The 18,484-nt window shown below is 35.9% G+C and overlaps 2 protein-coding genes across 7 annotated transcripts in view; one reads left to right on the forward strand and one right to left on the reverse strand.

Annotated features, from left to right (window-relative positions):
• The window catches only part of camsap2b (calmodulin regulated spectrin-associated protein family, member 2b), an 84,283-nt gene that overhangs the window by 24,305 nt on the left and 41,494 nt on the right, over positions 1–18,484 (forward strand). For all 3 annotated transcript variants that reach the window (XM_067364147.1, XM_067364148.1, XM_067364149.1), the window contains exons 3-4: positions 507–668; positions 17,585–17,662. In XM_067364147.1, the coding sequence (XP_067220248.1) occupies positions 507–668; positions 17,585–17,662 (240 nt within the window). The remainder of the gene's footprint in view (positions 1–506; positions 669–17,584; positions 17,663–18,484) is intronic.
• Positions 1,486–18,484, reverse strand: part of LOC137003878 (sterile alpha motif domain-containing protein 9-like) — a 28,291-nt gene continuing 11,292 nt past the window's right edge. The window contains exons 2-5 of one of the 4 annotated variants that reach the window (XM_067364144.1): positions 17,105–17,174; positions 13,735–13,810; positions 13,260–13,316; positions 1,486–6,962 (exon numbers count right to left, since the gene is read on the reverse strand). In XM_067364144.1, the coding sequence (XP_067220245.1) occupies positions 2,057–6,961 (4,905 nt within the window). In that variant the 5' untranslated portion in view covers position 6,962; positions 13,260–13,316; positions 13,735–13,810; positions 17,105–17,174 and the 3' untranslated portion in view covers positions 1,486–2,056. Of the gene's footprint in view, positions 6,963–13,259; positions 13,317–13,734; positions 13,811–17,104; positions 17,257–18,484 lie in introns of those variants that run through there. The other 3 variants (XM_067364143.1, XM_067364145.1, XM_067364146.1) reach the window with 3 other exon arrangements.

Genomic DNA, 18,484 nt, shown 5'->3' on the forward strand with positions numbered 1-18,484 from the left:
TGGCTAAAATGGCTTCACTATCACCCTCTAGAGGACTGAAACTGTCACTGCATGCGTTGATGTTCGAGTCAACAGAAGTTAGAAAAGGGACCAAAACCAGAAACACATTGTGTGTTGCAGCTTCTTTTATTGTTTCTAAAATTAAGCTCCATTTAGCAGGTGACCTTGTGTATAAGGAGAATCTAATTTTTTTAGGTCATATTCAGTAAATTTGTATACATGCAATCTAAATCTAAAGCCAATTGTAAGCCAAGTAGATATGTTTAATTGTTCATTTTTTAACTAAAAAAGAAGATATACACTTAATTTTTTTAATTTAAATGTATCTCAACCTTTTGCTAATTTAGATAATAATGTGAAGCATTGTGAAATGGTTATGTACAGGATGTAGCTGTAAATTATGGATGTTTCTGACTGTTATATGTCAAGGCCTGCCATTATCAGTGAAATACTTGCATATGTGTTGTTATAGGAAATCATGTAATTTTTCGTATTTTTTATTTCAGAGTTCTCACCTTGCGATGATCGACACTTTAATGATGGCATACACTGTTGAAATGGTCAGCGTGGAAAGAGTTCTGACCTGCATACAGAAATTTACTCCTGTACTTCCTGAAGAGGACTTCCCTTATGATGCTGAAGAGGCAATAACCACTTGGATCAATAAGGTAAGAATCCTACTGCATTTATTATCCACTTGTTACGTCACCTGCTACCGTTTACAGTCCAAACACTTTATCAGATGGCAAAAGCAACAAATGGTGCTGAAAAATCATGATTGTAACCTTTATCTCCATACTGCAATCTCAGTTGGTCAGACAGTGATTCATATTTTATGAATCATTAAAATACTGGTGCCAGAGTCTATGTAAGCTCAGAGACAGTGTGACTTTTTAAAAGCTTAGCTTTAATGTGCGATATGAAAAAACAGTGCTCATAAATGGCTGCATGATCAGTATTCCTTACGTCCTGACTTAACAAGCAGATTCTAAATAGAAAGACTTGAGGGTTTTTCAATTTCCAATTTTCAGTGGAGGAGACCCAGAGATCGGTGTGGTCACCACAATGCCAGTGTATTGTAATAATGTGTACAATAGCAAATTAAGTTTGAATCAATCTTTTCAAAATATTTTTTGAAAAAAGTGACTAAAAGGAAAGCTAACAGTTATGTTCATCTGCAAAGTAATTGCAGTTGTCAGCTTATGCCAGTAATGTCTAAATGTAAAATATTGATGTAATAACTTCACAGTAAGGTTTAATTTGATAATATTAGTTAATGCATTATCATTAGGTATTATGAACTAACAAATGAACAACACTTTTACAGTATTTATTGATCTTGGTCAATGTTAATCTTTACAATCTTCATGTTATTGTAAAAGACTAATAATGTATTACAGTATTTTTTTATTTTTGCATTATCACACATTTACAATGATGTTGTAAAGCACTTTTTACATGCTTCTTATGTGTATATCTGTATTTTTGTATGTTGTCAAGCATTGTAAGGTGTTCTGTTCTGTACATACATTTTACCTAATAGAAAATATTGAAATAATAACTGTCAAGTGCAACATTTATTTTCTCACATATGATCTTTTATTGTGCATTTCAACTTGTAATAAAATACCATATAATTTGCTTTTGCCTTGCTACAATGTCACTATTGTACTGTTTTCATTTATTTTATTTTTATAAGTTTTTCCCATTCATTGTACTTTAATATCAAACAAATATCAACAACATCACTAAAATGAATCATAAAACAGAAAAGCATGAGGCTGACAAATATTATTTGGATACAAACATCAGGCTGACAAAAGTTACATCTGATTACATCTCATCATCACATATAATAGTAATATAAGAATAAGTGTGTAACATGTAATATAACTGATATCATTTGAGAATTGGCTCCTTGATTGAAAAATGGATTACAATGCAAAGAATCATAATAACCATGCACAATTTTTTTTTTCTTCTCTAGACTCTGTTTAGGAAGATCCTTTCTGCCAGTATATTTAGATGAAGGACAGAAATTAACAATTCATTTAGTTCATTTATCCACTCTCATGTCTGCATACTGAATGTCATAAGCAAGTGGACCATCAATAGCGAAGCCGATGTAGAAAGTCACCCTCTCTGTACTATGACCACTTCTTAGCCCTCCAAGGTAGGTGCGTCGTACAGGGATCTTTAGCTTTCCATACTCTGCATAAAGCTCACCAAGCTCCAATGTGCCATTTACTCTGAAGAGCTTGTCTTTAATTGCCTGTTCTTTGAAAATGTCTGCATTTTGCCATAGGACATTACGGTCTCTTACTTTACTGAAATCGCTGTCAAGGCTTGCTTTGGAAACCAGTCTTTCTAATCCATCAGACTTCCCTAGATAGAAGTGGGCAATTGGATTTCTGAATCTAAAAATGTGTGAGAGTTGCTTTCTGGAGGATTTTTTTAGCATTTCCACATATGTTGTTATTCGTGGATCAGTGTTATTTCTTCCAGGCCACAGCAACAATACAGCAAGGTAGTAGGGCTCTGGGTGTTGATGCTGTGTTCCAGCTTCTTGCAAGAGTTCTTTCAAAAGATCAGCAAGTTCTCTTTGGGTTTTTGCAAAAGTTGAATTTGGTTTATTCAGCTTAAGAATTATGTGGGCAAGCAAATGGTTTGTTTTGTCCTTGAGAGATTTGGTGACACAATTATTGTATATGAATGAATGTTTTTCAACAATTTGTTCAATCATGTTTTTTCTGAACTCCAGAAACTGAAGAATTCTTGGGAAATTGTTTGCTCTGTTTTCCTCTAGGAACATTCGACATTCCTCAATTTCCATGTTCATGCTGAGCTTTGGTTTACGTTTTTTCTCATTTAGTGTTTCCTCTGATGAAGAGCAAAACAGGGTGATGTATTTTTTAAAGTGATCAGAGAGCTTTTCCCTGTTCTTAAACTGCTTTTCTTTGTCAACAATGCCCCTTTCCCTTGTGTAAGTGAAAAAAACTTCAAGGAAATCAAAGGCTTTGTCTACTTGTGTCTTCAAAGAAACAAGGAATGGTTCATACTCCTTAAGAATATCAGCCCGTTTGTTGTTAGCATCATTCTGGAATATGGGAATATGCGTTATGGACATTTTTCCTTTGAAAAACTGCTGAAAGTAATAGTCTTTCATCAAGTCCCTTTCCTCAAACAATGGCAGTCCCCTCACAATGTCAAAGACTGTCATAGCAATGTCAATCTCACTCATGTATCCAGATATGTTGTAGGTGTTTGGTTTTCTATGAAGTGTCTCTTCCTGATCAGGAGTATCATCTTCCTTTGCCATGATTTGTGCCCTCTGGAAAGCTTTTATCGCTGCATCAGCTAGATCCAGATATTCTTTCAAGTCATCAGGTGTGGATTTTTTGTTCTCTTGTTTATTGTAATCAATTTTATGTTTTAGCTCACTTCTAGAGACCTGTCCAACTGTGTCGAGAGTGTATGAATTTGGTTTGATGGTTGTAGCTTTGTTTGCCCATTCCTTTGCTAAACCAAAGTTCTTTTCATTCAGATAAAAATGTCTTGCTAAAGCTTGAGGAATTACAAAGTCCTTATCAAATCGTCTTGATGCCTCTGTAAAGATTTCCTGGATTTTTTTCAGTCCGTCATTCTGTTTATTGATGTCCTCTATCAAAAGTGAAAAGAGTGTGTCTTTCTCATCACCTTCTGTTTTGCGTTGTCGTGTGATTAACATGCATTTTACTGACTGCAAGAGGTTATCTTTTCCTATTCCACTTTTGAAAAACAAGTCAGAATGCAGCAAATTTTGGACTATATCAGATCTTGGGATTTTGTGTGTCTCTTCTAACTCCTTTACACACTCTGTTGCAATACGTTGATGAACAAAACGGATTGCTTTGTACACTCCCCATTCCTCAGCTTCAAACTCAATTAGCAAGCAGGACTGAGGTTCCATTTCATCCAAAACGGTTTGCTTCCCCAGTAAATTTCTTTTAATGCCAAGAAAATCCTCACAAAGTGACACAGAAATTGCTGATTCAGCCACATAGGAATTCAGTAATGCCAGAATTGAAAGAAGTTGTGCTTGTTTTCTTTCAATATCAAGATCTTTCAGAATATTACGAGTAACATTTGTAACATACTCTTGACTGAAGTTTGTTTTCATGATCATGAAACTATAGAAATTTTCTGGTTTTTCATGCGTTTGTTGCAGTTCCTGTAGTTTCATTTCAAAGGCATCCATTTCTTCTTTAGATAGTGTTGCTGTGATGTACTGACTCTCAATGACACTGTTTGAATATCTCACTTTTGGGGTTCTTGAACGTAAACAATTTAGAATGACAACAAGTGCATTTGGAGAAATTTCCTCAAGAGTTTTTCGTATACAGTGCTGAAGTTCCTCTGTATTTTCTGTCTCTTCGGAATCATCAACTAATAAAAGTACTGGTGTTGTTCGCATAGTCTCGTTTTTTCCACACCGTACCAAGTAGGCAACTTCTTGTGCTACATCGAGTTTGGAAACAGTGTTGTCTCTCAGAACTGCACAACGGAAATCTTTCCTCAGATTCCACATTACATGCATGGCTAAAGTGGTGCCCCCACACCCGGGGTGATGAAAAAGATTCAGCATGACGCATGTGCTTGTTGGATTTTTGGTTTTAGATTCGATTATTCGTTTAAGTTGATCATATTTGTCCCGTTTTATGAATGGTTTTGCTGTATTTTTTTCTGAAAAATAGAAATTCCACCATTTTACTTCGTCACCTCTGTAGAATTTAGCTTCTTTTTCAATTTGGAATTCCTGGAATTCTGGACTATTCTCATCATACACATTCTCACACTCATTTTCACAAAGGATCTCAAGCGAAGGCATGAGGTCTTCATCATTCTTTTGGAGAACCACTGTACTTCCCTCAGCAGATGGAAGAAGTCTCTGCGCATTTTGCTTGTTCTGTCCCAGTTTCAGTATTGTCCCATTGATTTCACTGAGCTCCAGGTCATAAATGCTCCGGTGGCTGATGTCACGTTCACATCTGGCTTGAATAAAATCTCTCCATTTTTGAAAGGAAGCATCTGAAGTACATATACTTAAAATGCTCTCTGTACCCCCAAGGTTTTTATAAAATGACATGAATGTGTCAAACATTGGATCATTCATGGCTTCAACAGTGGAGAGAAGGAGGAATATGACTAAGAATCGACCTCTTGGAAGAGTGTCTGGGTTGCAGAGGAATGAAATCATGTGTTGTACCTCTCCTGCTTTGTGTATTAACCATTCGCTTGGTCTGAGTGGCCTGTCAGATTCAGTGCTGAGATCTTCTCTGCAATTACAAAATACCCAACTTGTTTGTTTGCGCAAATTGAGATTTTTCACAACTATTCCTGGATCCGCATTGAACTGACTTGGCATGTGAAGGTTTGCAATTCGCACTTTTCTATAGTTGTGGCAGGACCCACTTACTGCAGAGTTGGAATCATAGTCCAATACACAGAGCAATTTCAATATTGTCATGAACTCAAGATGCTGGAGTTGTTCAGGGTGGCTTTTGTTTGTTACAATGATAAAGTGTTCATAATAATCCAGTTTGCCGCTTCCACATGTCAGCAGATTCTTCAGCTTTTCCCCCTGGTTTGATGTTCTTTTGCTTTCAGGCTTCTTTTCCGCCTCCTTCCTCCTTTCATCCAGAACATTTTTTTGGTAATTTATTCGGGTCAGTTCATCTTGTATGTCTTTTGGATTACCAATTTTATAGATATCTCGTGTTGCAGCCCCATCTCTGATGAAGAGTGATTTTCCTTTGCTCTTTTTCCATTGATTGTCCTCATCCAGAGTATGGATATTAAACAGCTTACCTTGAACTATGCTGTGGGATGGAACAACATCCACCTCTATGACATATTTGCCAGATAGAGTGCCGTCAGGGCAGAGCACTTCTACAAAGCGTGGCTGCCTGATGCATGCCTTTGCTTTATCTGTGTGTTCTTCAAAGTATGATTTAATACCTTGATTAAAGTGATCAATGATCGTGTCCTTCTTGTCAACACTGACCCCAGTGATCTCAGCATGAGCGTATTGAGAATCTTTGGAGTCTGCTACACCAAAGTGGATGGTTCCATTTGTGCGGCTGTTCATACAACCAGCAGCAAACCTGAACACCTCTTTATTGAACTTCTTCTTTATCACATTCATATCATCGGTTCTGCCCATGAACTTGTACTCATGAACTGGATCGGTCAGATTACCTGGTCCAGTCTCTGGTGGTAAAGTGTAGTTTTGAATGTATCTGTGAGAAGCAGAGTTCTGATCAAATGGATAGAGAGTACATGAGTGTTGCAAGGATCCAGACTTCCTCATATGCTTTTCCTTTTCAGCTACTTCATAAACATTAATGTCTGATGTTTTAGGGTCAGCTGACTCTGTTGGTTCGGTTTCTTTGGAAGATGTACAACTTGTTCCTGAAATTGGAGTAGTTTTGTTTTGTGGTTGTGGGTGTTCTATTGAAGTGCTTCTTTGAGAGATGTCATCCATTAAATCTTCTTCCATAGAATTAGTCCTTCTAAAGTCAGTTTTTTCTCTTTTGTGTGATTTTCTATTTGATTTTTTAGCATTTTTGAATATTTGTGTTTCATCTGTTGAAATGCTGTCTTTGTTTTCCACGGTTGTGTCTGGTCTTGCTTCTGTGTATTGTGTGTGGGAATGGTCAGAAGAATATGATCCTTGTTGTTTAATTTTTAACTTCTCTAACCGGGTGATAATCTTAACTGCTGGACCATGCTTAATACCAAGACCCAGCAGATGTTTGAGCTCGTAACAGACTAGTTCTTCTCCTGATACTTCTTCCTCGTACAGCTTATCTGCATATATTTTATTCACTTGTGTCACCGCAGTCAGCCAGTAGTAAACTTGCTCTCTCGTCCACTCCTCCACTCGAAGAGGAAGTTCTATCTGTTGATTCATTGTAGCCATACTATAACAAATAAGAAACAAATATTTATATATATTTTTTTAAAAAAAGTAAACAACAGTCAAATGCACAGACCAATGTACAGCATAAGAAGCAAGAACTTTTGAGCATTTGAACTTTTACCATTCTTGAGCTGTATGCATGTACAGGTGTTGGTCATATAATTAGATTATCATCAAAAAGTTGATTTATTTAATTAATTCCATTCAAAAAGTGAAACTTGTATATTATATTCATTCATTACACACAGACTGATATATTTCAAATGTTTATTTCTTTTAATTTTGATGATTATAAATGACAACTAAGGAAAATCCCAAATTCAGTATCTCAGAAAATTAGAATATTGTGAAAAGGTTCAATATTGAAGACACCTGGTGCCACACTCTAATCAGCTAATTAACTCAAATCATGTGCAAAGGCCTTTAAATGGTCTCTCAGTCTAGTTCTGTAGGCTACACAATCATGGGGAAGACTGCTGACTTGACAGTTGTCCAAAAGATGACCATTGACACCTTGCACAAGGAGGGCAAGACACAAAAGGTCATTGCAAAAGAGGCTGGCTGCTCACAGAGCTCTGTGTCCAAGCACATTAATAGAGAGGTGAAGGGAAGGAAAAGATGTGGTAGAAAAAAAAGTGTACAAGCAATGGGGATAACCGCACCCTGGAGAGGATTGTGAAACAAAACCTAGGGCTGGGCGATATGACTTAAAAAAAAAATCTCCGATTTTTTCACACCAAACCCGATTTTCGATTTTAATCGATTTTTTTTTTTTTCTATTTAAAAACAAACAACAACCGACAAAGAAATTGCTCAAAACAAATGTACTCTTTATTTTGTTCAGATTTTCGCTTATGCAGTTTATGATGACCACAAACATTACTTGTTCATCCTTCTGAGATTGTCCCCATTGTAAAACCGATCGTTTAAAAATATAGTAAATACATCATTTGATAGAAAACACTTATTTAAAAATAAAAAAGACAATATTACCACTTTAACCAGCAGGTGGCGGCAAAGTAGCATGTATTTGCGCATTTGTGAGCCATTTCCTCTAATCGTTTTTCACTTTATTTTTGACTAAATGTTAAACATTATAAAGTAACTAGGTTTACAAATATATCTTGTCATTGTGAAGTATGAAATACTTACAAAACTTAAGAAAAACAATAACTTTTATGGTGAATTAATTAAACAGGAAGTGATACTGCACTTTTACCTTGTAATCACAGCAGCTGTCAGTCAATGCAGCGCAAGATCAATGATTTCAGCACTCTTATAAAAACACACATTTTATTAAATGAATCTAACTAAAGTGTACAATAAATATTTAATTTTTGAAGCTTTTTTTTCACATAAAAGTGTGAAAACTGATGGTCGAATTGAATTTAGCCGAGGAGGAACACTTAGGTACGTCCTTATTTATTTATTTTGTATGCGTGTTATGTTTGAATAACTAAATTGATGCTATGCCTATTTAAGTGACTATAATCTGATTATAAACTAAGTATTACACTACTGATGCTCAACACACCAGCAAATGACATCTCACCGGACGTTTTCGAGCTGGCTTATATTAATGCGGAAGTTCTAAAGAACGCTCCGTGCATATAGTCCATTCCAAACAACGGATGAAACGGTGCCTTTCTTTGGAAGGAGCTCTGCGCTGTTACCTGCCATGTTGTCTGTGTGCGGCTGACTGTAAGGTAAGCGGGGGGAGGGCGAGCCCACTCTGAACTACGGAAGCCTAAGGGGAGAGCCGGTGGTGGAAGTTAAAGAGAAAAACGATTTTCATTAAAAACAAATCGCCCTTAACGTCAAATTCGAGTTATCGCCCAGCCCTAACAAAACCCATTCAAAAATGTGGGGGAGATTCACAAAGAGTGGACTGCAGCTGGAGACAGTGCTTCAAGAACCACAGACGTATGCAAGACATGGGTTTCAGCTGTCGCATTCCTTGTGTCAAGCCACTCTTGAACAACAGACAGCGTCAGAAGTGGCTAAAGAAAAAAATGACTGGACTGCTGCTGAGTGGTCCAAAGTTATGTTCTCTGATGAAAGTAAATTTTGCATTTCCTTTGGAAATCAGGGTCCCAGAGTCTTGAGGAAGAGAGGGGAGGCACACAATCCATGTTGCTTGAGGTCCAGTGTAAAGTTTCCACAGTCAGTGATGGTTTGGGGTGCCATGTCATCTGCTGGTGTTGGTCCACTGTGTTTTCTGAGGTCCAAGGTCAACACAGCCGTATACCAGGAAGTTTTAGAGCACTTCATGCTTCCCGCTGCTGACCAACTTTATGGAGATGCAGATTTCATTTTCCAACAGGACTTGGCACCTGCACACAGTGCCAAAGCTACCAGTACCTGGTTTAAGGACCATGGTATCCCTGTTCTTAATTGGCCAGCAAACTCGCCTGACCTTAACCCCATAGAAAATCTATGGGGCATTGTGAAGAGGAAGATGCGATATGCCAGACCCAACAATGCAGAAGAGCTGAAGGCCACTATCAGAGCAACCTGGGCTCTCATAACACCTGAGCAGTGCCACAGACTGATGGACTCCATGCCACGCCGCATTGCTGCAGTAATTCAGGCAAAAGGAGCCCCAACTAAGTATTGAGTGCTGTACATGCTCATACTTTTCATGTTCATACTTTTCAGTTGGCCAAGATTTCTAAAAATCCTTTCTTTGTGTTGGTCTTAAGTAATATTCTAATTTTGACATACTGAATTTGGGATTTTCCTTAGTTGTCAGTTATAATCATCAAAATTAAAAGAAATAAACATTTGAAATACAGTGGGTACTGAAAGTATTCAGACCCCCTTAAATTTTTCACTGTTTGTTATATTGCAGCCATTTGCTAAAATCATTTAAGTTAATTTTTTTCTTCATTAACTCCCTGAGGTCTGAAAATGCGCCGCCGCATTTTGCAGGGTTTTTTTTCACATTGCAGCAAAACAGACTTAAAATACTCCGTCATTTTTTGTCATAGAGACATAAGTAATATATCAATTGAAACGATAGAATATCTTCTTTTATTTGTGTACACTCAGAGTAAAAACAAAATGTTGTGCTTTTTGCAAAATAAAGAAAACTGAAATGATGCATGATCTGTCCTCTCCCACTGAACAAAGTTTAATCTGATAGTTCTCAGAAAATGAACTATAACTTAGTGAATACTAATCAAAAAAAATTAGACCTATGTCTAAAGACACATTGAAATGTCAGGTTTTAAATCATGTAAGTCATATCAAAAACAAAAATTCTGTGTTTATGTAATCTGTATGAAAAGAGACACATGTCAGAAGTCCGTGATTCAGCTCATTATCCGCTCATGCGGCCACGCCCACGGAGCCAGCGCTATTCAGAGGCAAATTATGAATCATACAGGCATACATCATCTCAATCATGTATTTATTGTCTTGAAAAGTGTTTATCTGTATTTAAAAGCCATGGTTAGCGACCTCTGGAAGACATGCCGTTAGTTCCTGATATGTCCTCTTCTTCTTTAGAATAATTTGTGGACTAAATGTGCACACAGAGTGCCCTCCGGCTGCAAGTATGAATTGAAAACACCATTCCTAAAATGTCATCTTCTTCTTTAGAATAATTTGTGGACTAAAGGTGTACAGAGCGCCCTTCGACTGCAAGTATGAATTGAAAACACCAGCGCTCATAGTGATGACAATGAATATAGAATAAATTTAACTCCTCTGTATAGAAAATTGACATAAACATATGAGAATCCATCAATATTTCTCCAAATGTGCATGCTTTTAAACTAAAAACCTATATTCAGACTCTTTGCATCACAGAAATACATTATATTTTAAAGAATATAATAGAATACCATTATTTTAAATTGAGTTGAGACATGATTACAGAGGTTTTTTTCACAGCCTACCTGACTGAAAGGCCTCATTATTATGCAGCACCATTAGAGGTTCTTTATGCGATTCTTTTGTCTTCTCAGGTATAAATGACCCATTATTCATGATGACTCACACCTCCACGCATATTGTGTTTCTTGACAAAAAGTGTCTTACAAAAACTAAATCAATATATTGTTTTATATGAACAAGTAGGCATTATAATTTTTACATAATTTTGAAGCAAAAACTCTAGCCTACAACCTCCAATACCCAGAAGACTTGTAAACACAGATTTAATATATATTTTTGGCCTTATTTCAGTGACTTAATTTTTTTGTTTTTTCAATAACCACGCATAAACGTTATTCCTTCAAAAACACAAACATGTGCATACATGTTCCTCACATATTATTGTAGCCTAGTTTGTGCCGAATACAGTGTAATGACACCTTTGTCATTAATATGTTTATGAACAACTGAAAAAAGCACAAAATGTCAGGGCATGTCAAAACTTCTCCAGGCCCCAAATCAGCCTCAGACTCCAGAGGGTTAATGTACACCCAGCACCCCATAAAGCCCCGACTGGTGGAGGGCTGCAGTTGACTTTCTACAACTTTCTCCCATCTCCTGACTGCATCTCTGGAGCTCAGCCACAGTGATCTTTGGGTTCTTCTTTACCTCTCTCACCAAGGCTCTTCTCCCCCGATAGCTCAGTTTGGCCGGACGGCCAGCTCTAGGAAGGGTTCTGGTCGTCCCAAGCATCTTCCATTTAAGGATTATGGAGGCCACTGTGCTCTTAGGAACCTTAAGTGCAGCAGAAAGTTTTTTGTAACCTTGGCCAGATCTGTGCCTTGCCACAATTCTGTCTCTGAGCTCTTCAGGCAGTTCCTTTGACCTCACGATTCTCATTTGCTCTGACATGCACTGTGAGCTGTAAGGTCTTATATAGACAGGTGTGTGGCTTTCCTAGTCAAGTCCAATCAGTATAATCAAACACAGCTGGACTCAAATGAAGGTGTAGAACCATCTCAAGGATGATCAGAAGAAATGGACAGCACCTGAGTTAAATATATAAGTGTCACAGCAAAGGGTCTGAATACTTAGGACCATGTGATATTTCAGTTTTTCTTTTTTAATAGATCTGCAAAAATGTCAACAATTCTGTGTTTTTCTGTCAATATGGGGTGCTGTGTGTACATTAATGAGGAAAACAAATGAACTTAAATGATTTTAACAAATGGCTGCAATATAACAAAGAGTGAAAAATTTAAGGGGGTCTGAATACTTTCCGTACCCACTGTATATTCTGCCATGTAAATGGCTATCCACCATGGTACAATACAAGTGCAGATGGCAGACAAGTCCATGACTCATTAAGAGTCTAGATTCAACCCTTTTGGACCATGCGCCTGGCGTGACGACCATTTTTTTCATCGTTCAACTAGTAAAAGTGGATTCGGACTAGGGCTGGGTAAAAAATATCGATTTCTCGATTTTAATTGATTCTCATTTTTACGAACCAATATCAATTCTTAAATCCGAAGAATCAATTAGTCTGTTTGCAGTTGATGAATGAGCAGAATATGTAGCGCCTCCCATCCAATAAATCGCAATAATCTTTGTGCTTTGTTACTTTTGATATGAAACAAAGTCTCTGATTTCAAATGACGTCCATCTTATTGTGAGATTCAAAAAATAAATACTGTTTTGGCACTTGTTAATGTGACGCCTCAGTTAAAGAGAAGCGGCAGCAAGAGCGCATGTGAACATCCTCTCCTCTGCTTTAATACCAGTTACAGCGTGAAATAAACACGACTAAACATCTGAAGGTATGTTAAAATATACAGTACATCTTACCGAAATCCGTATCATGTCTCGTGTAATAGCTCAATCAGTGTTTCAAACTCGGAAAGACGTCAATAAAACAGCTTGTAAGCAATGTCACGTAACGTCATATTTACCTCAGTAAAACATATTCAGAGACAATAAACTCAATATAACCTTCAATAGTAGTACCTACTGACTTACATGTGTAGTTTACAGCATTAATTGAGAGATTTTTTTCCTCTAGAAAATTTGCCATGTACTGTAACTGAAATACTATATCCAAAATAATCGATATTGAATCAAATCGAAAATGTAATTGAATCGAATCGAAAGCATGTGAATAGTAATCGAATCGAATTGTGAAAATTGTGTCAATTCTCAGCCCTAATTCGGACACGCTTTAAGTGCACCTGTGCCACACGCTTCAGACCATGCGCAGGTCATTAAAATAGGGCCCTTCATTTATGATGTCATACGACTTTGATTTCATACACCGATCAGTCTGTGTAGCACCTCTTCAAGTCAAACACACCTAATAGTTAATTCCTGAATGAATCAGCTGTCTGAATTAATCAAATTAATGAATGACTCAATGACTTACTCATTTAGACATTAACGGCCACCTTCTGGCAGTTTTAGTTTCTTATTTAGAGTTCTCCTGTTGGTAAAATAAAATTTCAGTGTTTCAGTGTCATGTTTTTTATTGGTTTGGTTTTAATATTTTATATGCAATTCGATTTTTACAATTTTGTTTCTCTTTGAATGACAGTGTTCATAATGTCTTTTGCAACTCTAAATTTTAAGAGAGTTTACTTGATTTCATCAAGTATTTTTTAATACTTTATTGTTAAAAAGTAAAAACTGATGATGTATTTTAAAGTGATGTATTTTTGAATCAGGTGCATTTTTTGACATTCAAACACATTTGTCCATTAGCTTGTCCTTTCATTTTGTGATGACAGACAAAATTAAATGTGTCCTTATGGTGTTTAGCATCATGCTGTAAACTAAGACTTAAAACTTTCACTTTGTAGGAAGTAGAATATCAAAATAGTATGTTCTGTTGTTTATCTTACCTTTTGTGGAGAATGAAAACACTCTAAGCTCTGTCCATCCCTGTTTTTGTCTCACCTTGTGCTACCAAGCATACGGCTGACAAGACAAATTAAGACAAAGATATTTTAGTTAAATCCACACACAGTAATTCACTGTTTCAGAGGCCCATTACTCTACACTACAAGATAATTCATAATTGCACAGACATGCACACATCTGTGCATTGTTTCCTTAAGACAACTGTATACAGTAGGTAGTTAACCACAATAATAGTTTCAAATTGGGGACGTGTATTTGCTGCCTTTTATCGCCAAGTGGCTCTATAATCACAGACTGAGACAATTAGGAAAAAATAGGTTGTGTCTTATACTTATACAACCCCAGTCCCTGGTTAGGCTTTTTTAACAATAAAAAAGTAACAATAATCAACAACAATAATCACAAAAAAAAAAAAAAACTAAACAAAAAATAAAAAATATAACAATAATAAATAAACTGAGACTACATGACCATCAAACCTGCTGTTGTTTGAACCACTTTTTTTCAATTTCTTTGAAAAAAGTTGAACTCTGTTTGCATTTTCAGTTCATCTGGCAGGCTGTTCCAAAGCAGTGTACCTTGAACTGAAAATGTGGATTGTGCAAATTTAGTTTTTCTCTTTAGCACTGTGCAATTCTGATTAGTTGCACCTCTTGTAGTGATCCCTTTACTACTCTCTTTTGATATTAATAGTCATATAATTTCTGGAGCAAGATTATGTACACATTTAAACACCATTTTAATAAGAGACAAATTTATAACATTTTCAAAATTAAGCAAACTATATTTTTCTAAAATATTACAATGACGCCATCTATTTGGTTTCTTGTCCAGAATTTTTAGTGTTTGTTTATATAGAGATCTAACAGGTTTGATAGTCAGTTGAGAAACCTAACTCCAGACTCCAGTTATGATCAGCAGTTATGATCAGCATAATTGTCTTTAATTAATAATGAAAATATTTGAAGTAAGCAGTAATTGATGACTGGAATAATAAATAACATTATAATATTTAAAAATGAAACTAAATAGTTTTTTTTTTTTTTTTTTAATGGTTACAACACATATAGTACAGTACAGAGAAATTAAATGTTAAAATGATTGACATGATTTGACCAGCAGCTGATTAACAGATGTGACCCAAGTGTCACATCTTTCTAATCACCTGCTTATTTTTAAAATAGTCTGCCCAATCCGGGGCCCCTGCACACTGCAGCCCATGCAAACCTTTGCATTAATCTGCACCTGACTGCTTCACTCGCATCCGTTTCTGTAGAGTTAGCATGAATGCTTTCTTCAACAGTTCATTTTTAGTTAATACCCAATTGACAATCATAACACTGCTCAAACATTCTAAAACTCTACAAAACCAGATGAAACAAATGGAATGAACACTTCAATTGAACATTTTTATGAAAAACCTTTAAATACATCACAATATTTATAATGTTAGTTGGAGCTATAAAATCTCAGTTGGCGTGCCATAATGCTCCACTCAAAACTGGACTTTAGTCCGTTACTAACCTGACACAGATTTGTGGTAAAAATGGATGCAACGTAATCTACGTGATTCAATAATTTTAGAGTAAGTCGGAATATAATAAAATGTAGCAATGCATTATTGTCAGGTAAATGTATCATGTCAATTACATAATCAATTAAAAGATTATCAGTACAAAACATCAAATGCTCAGAAATAAGAGTAAAAGATGCATACCTGACATCTGGAAAATACATAATGTTGAGTGTCTGGAAAACACTGCGTTATGAGCTTATCTGGCTACAGAATCGTGCCGAGCATTTTGCTAAATCTCTTTAAATACTCAGACCAAGACAAAACATCCCCCAATGTGGGGCATGAACTTACAATAGGAATTTTTTATTGATTAGGGTTATAGACCTATGGGAGTTCGCACCTTGTTGGGGAAAAGGAGGTAGTTTGGATGAAGGACCCTGGGAAAGGGGCACACCCACCACAGTAAGCAAAGTATCTCTAAACCTTTATTACCTTTTGGTTTACTTTTGTGTGAATGAGTCCTTTGCACCAGCATTTCACCAGCATTTCACTTGCATTGACATCATAGAACATTATAATTTTTTATATATTTTACTAAGTGAACTGAGTGAAGGGGAGAATGTGTATAGGAAAGGGGGTGTAGTAGAAGGAACAAATGTGAAGGAAGGACAGGATAGAAAGAAGCTTTCCTACAACTTCACTCTGTGGGGTGTGGAGACAAATGGCTGTACGTGTTTGTGCTGTCCATATCTTAGGAGATCAAAGTATCTGAGGTTCTGTTTATTTTATAAAGTCAACAATAAGTGCTACCCTTGATATATATGCGGTACACACACCTATGTGTATATATATATATATATATATATATATATTACTGCTGTCAATCGATATAAGAATTAAATTTTATGTAATTAATCACAATTAATCGCACCTAACATTCAAGTTTTTTATATTGTAGGAATTTCACATTTAATCTCCAAATTAATGTAGTAACAACATTATAACAGTACCCTATATTTTACATATTTGTTTAATGGCATCTTTTCTGAAGGAGGACCAGTATCACCGATACCAATTTTGAAAACGACTGCACCATTGACCAACAAAAACCTGGTCTAAAGTCAATGGCGCAGTATTTTTTGTTGTTGTTGTTTTGTTATTTAAACACGGCCTAAGTGCACCTGCGCCACACGCTTCAGACCATGCGCAGGTCATTAAAATAGGGCCCTTCATTTATGATGTCATACGACTTTGATTTCATACACCGATCAGTCTGTGTAGCACCTCTTCAAGTCAAACACACCTAATAGTTAATTCCTGAATGAATCAGCTGTCTGAATGAATCAAATTAATAAATGACTCAATGACTTACTCATTTAGACATTTACGGCCACCTTCTGGCAGTTTTAGTTTCTTATTTAGAGTTCTCCTGGTGGTAGGGTAACATTTTTTTACAACAATACCACACATGTTTTTTCATTGGTTTGGTTTGGATATTTTATATGCAGTTTGATTTTTACAATTATGTTTCTCTTTGTATGACCATGTTCATTATGTGTTTTGCAACTCTAAAATCTAAATGAGAGTTTACTTGATTTCCTCAAGTATTTTTTAATACTTTATTGTTAAAAAGTAAAAACCTATAAAGTGATGTATTTTTGAATCGGGTACATTTTTTTTTGACATTCAAACACGTTTGTCCATTCATTTTGTGATGACAGACAAAATTAAATGTGTGCTTGTGGTGTTTAGCATCATGCTGTAAACTAAATCTTAAAACTTTCACTTTGTAGGAAGTAGAATATCAAAATAGTATGTTCTGTTGTTTATCTTACCTTTTGTGGAGAACACTCTAAGCTCTGTCCATCCCTGCTTTTGTCTCACCTTGTGCTACCAAGCATACGGCTGACAAGACAAATTAAGACAAAGATATTTTAGTTAAATCCACTGTTTTAATTCACTAATTCACTGTTTCAGAGGCCCATTACTCTACACTACAAGATACATACTACAAGATTCATAATTGCACAGAAATGCACACATCTGTGAATTGTTTCCTTAAGACAACTGTATACCTTGCCCAGGCATCTTAAAAGATTTCTTGAAACCCATTATTTAACCATTCAACCATAAAAAAACATTAATTTAGATCATAGACATGATTTAAATAAAAATATGAATGAACAGTTTATTTTTAAAATGTGTGTAAATGAGCCTGTTAGCAGAATGCACAGAAAAATGTATGTATGAATCTTGTTCTTGTGTGTCCCTATGTAGGCCACTTGCTTATTGTACATGTTTATTTCCCAATGCAGGTAAATGAACATCTTAGAGACCTTTTGGCCCAAGAACAGAGAGTCCAAGATATAGGAGAACCCTGCACAGTTCAAAAGGTGAGGAGATATTCAGAATATTTTGAGTCTGAAATAATTTTTTTTCCATGAAGTCCCCCTGCAGTCAATAATCTTATCCCTTAAATCTCATCTTTGATAATCAAAATGACATATTTCATAAACATTTCTTCTTGTGAAAATAATTTCTTTATGCCTTTAAATAACTGTAGCGTAACTCTACACCAGTGCTTCATTTAGTATATATGCATCCATGCATATGCCAATTAGTCTCCATCTCCACTCAATCACATCAGCTCGGACAACTCAGTCAACTGTAGATAATGCTACACAATGGCAAATGCAAATACTGGTTTAATTCAGCCAAAAATGTTTGAACCAGAAACTGATTCAGAACAAGAGGAAGAGAAAATTATATAGGCAGGCCTGGTTCTACAGGAGTGCTCAAATGAAAGCAAAAGCACCCTCAGTTGATATAGTAATATTATCAAATTTTATTTATTTTATTTGTTAATTTAACAGGGACAATGCAGTATAACATTGCTACAATTTCAAGCAGCCAGTGAAGGCTAATTTGCATCCCCAGTCCCTGGTTAGACTTTTTTTTTAACAACAGTTAAACAATAATCACAAAAAAACTAAACAAAAAATAAAAAAAATATAATAATAATAAACAAACTGAGACTGTGCATGACCATTAGTGTTCACAAACCTGCTGTTGTTTGAACCACTTTTTTAAATTTCTTTGAAAAATGTTTAACTCTGTTTGCATTTTCAGTTCAGCTGGCAGACTGTTCCAAAGCAGTGTACCTTGAACTGAAAATGTGGATTGTGTAAATTTTGTTTTTCTCTTTGGTATTTTGC

This window comes from Chanodichthys erythropterus, chromosome 16 (genome assembly GCF_024489055.1).
Source record: "Chanodichthys erythropterus isolate Z2021 chromosome 16, ASM2448905v1, whole genome shotgun sequence".
Lineage (NCBI taxonomy): Eukaryota > Metazoa > Chordata > Actinopteri > Cypriniformes > Xenocyprididae > Chanodichthys > Chanodichthys erythropterus.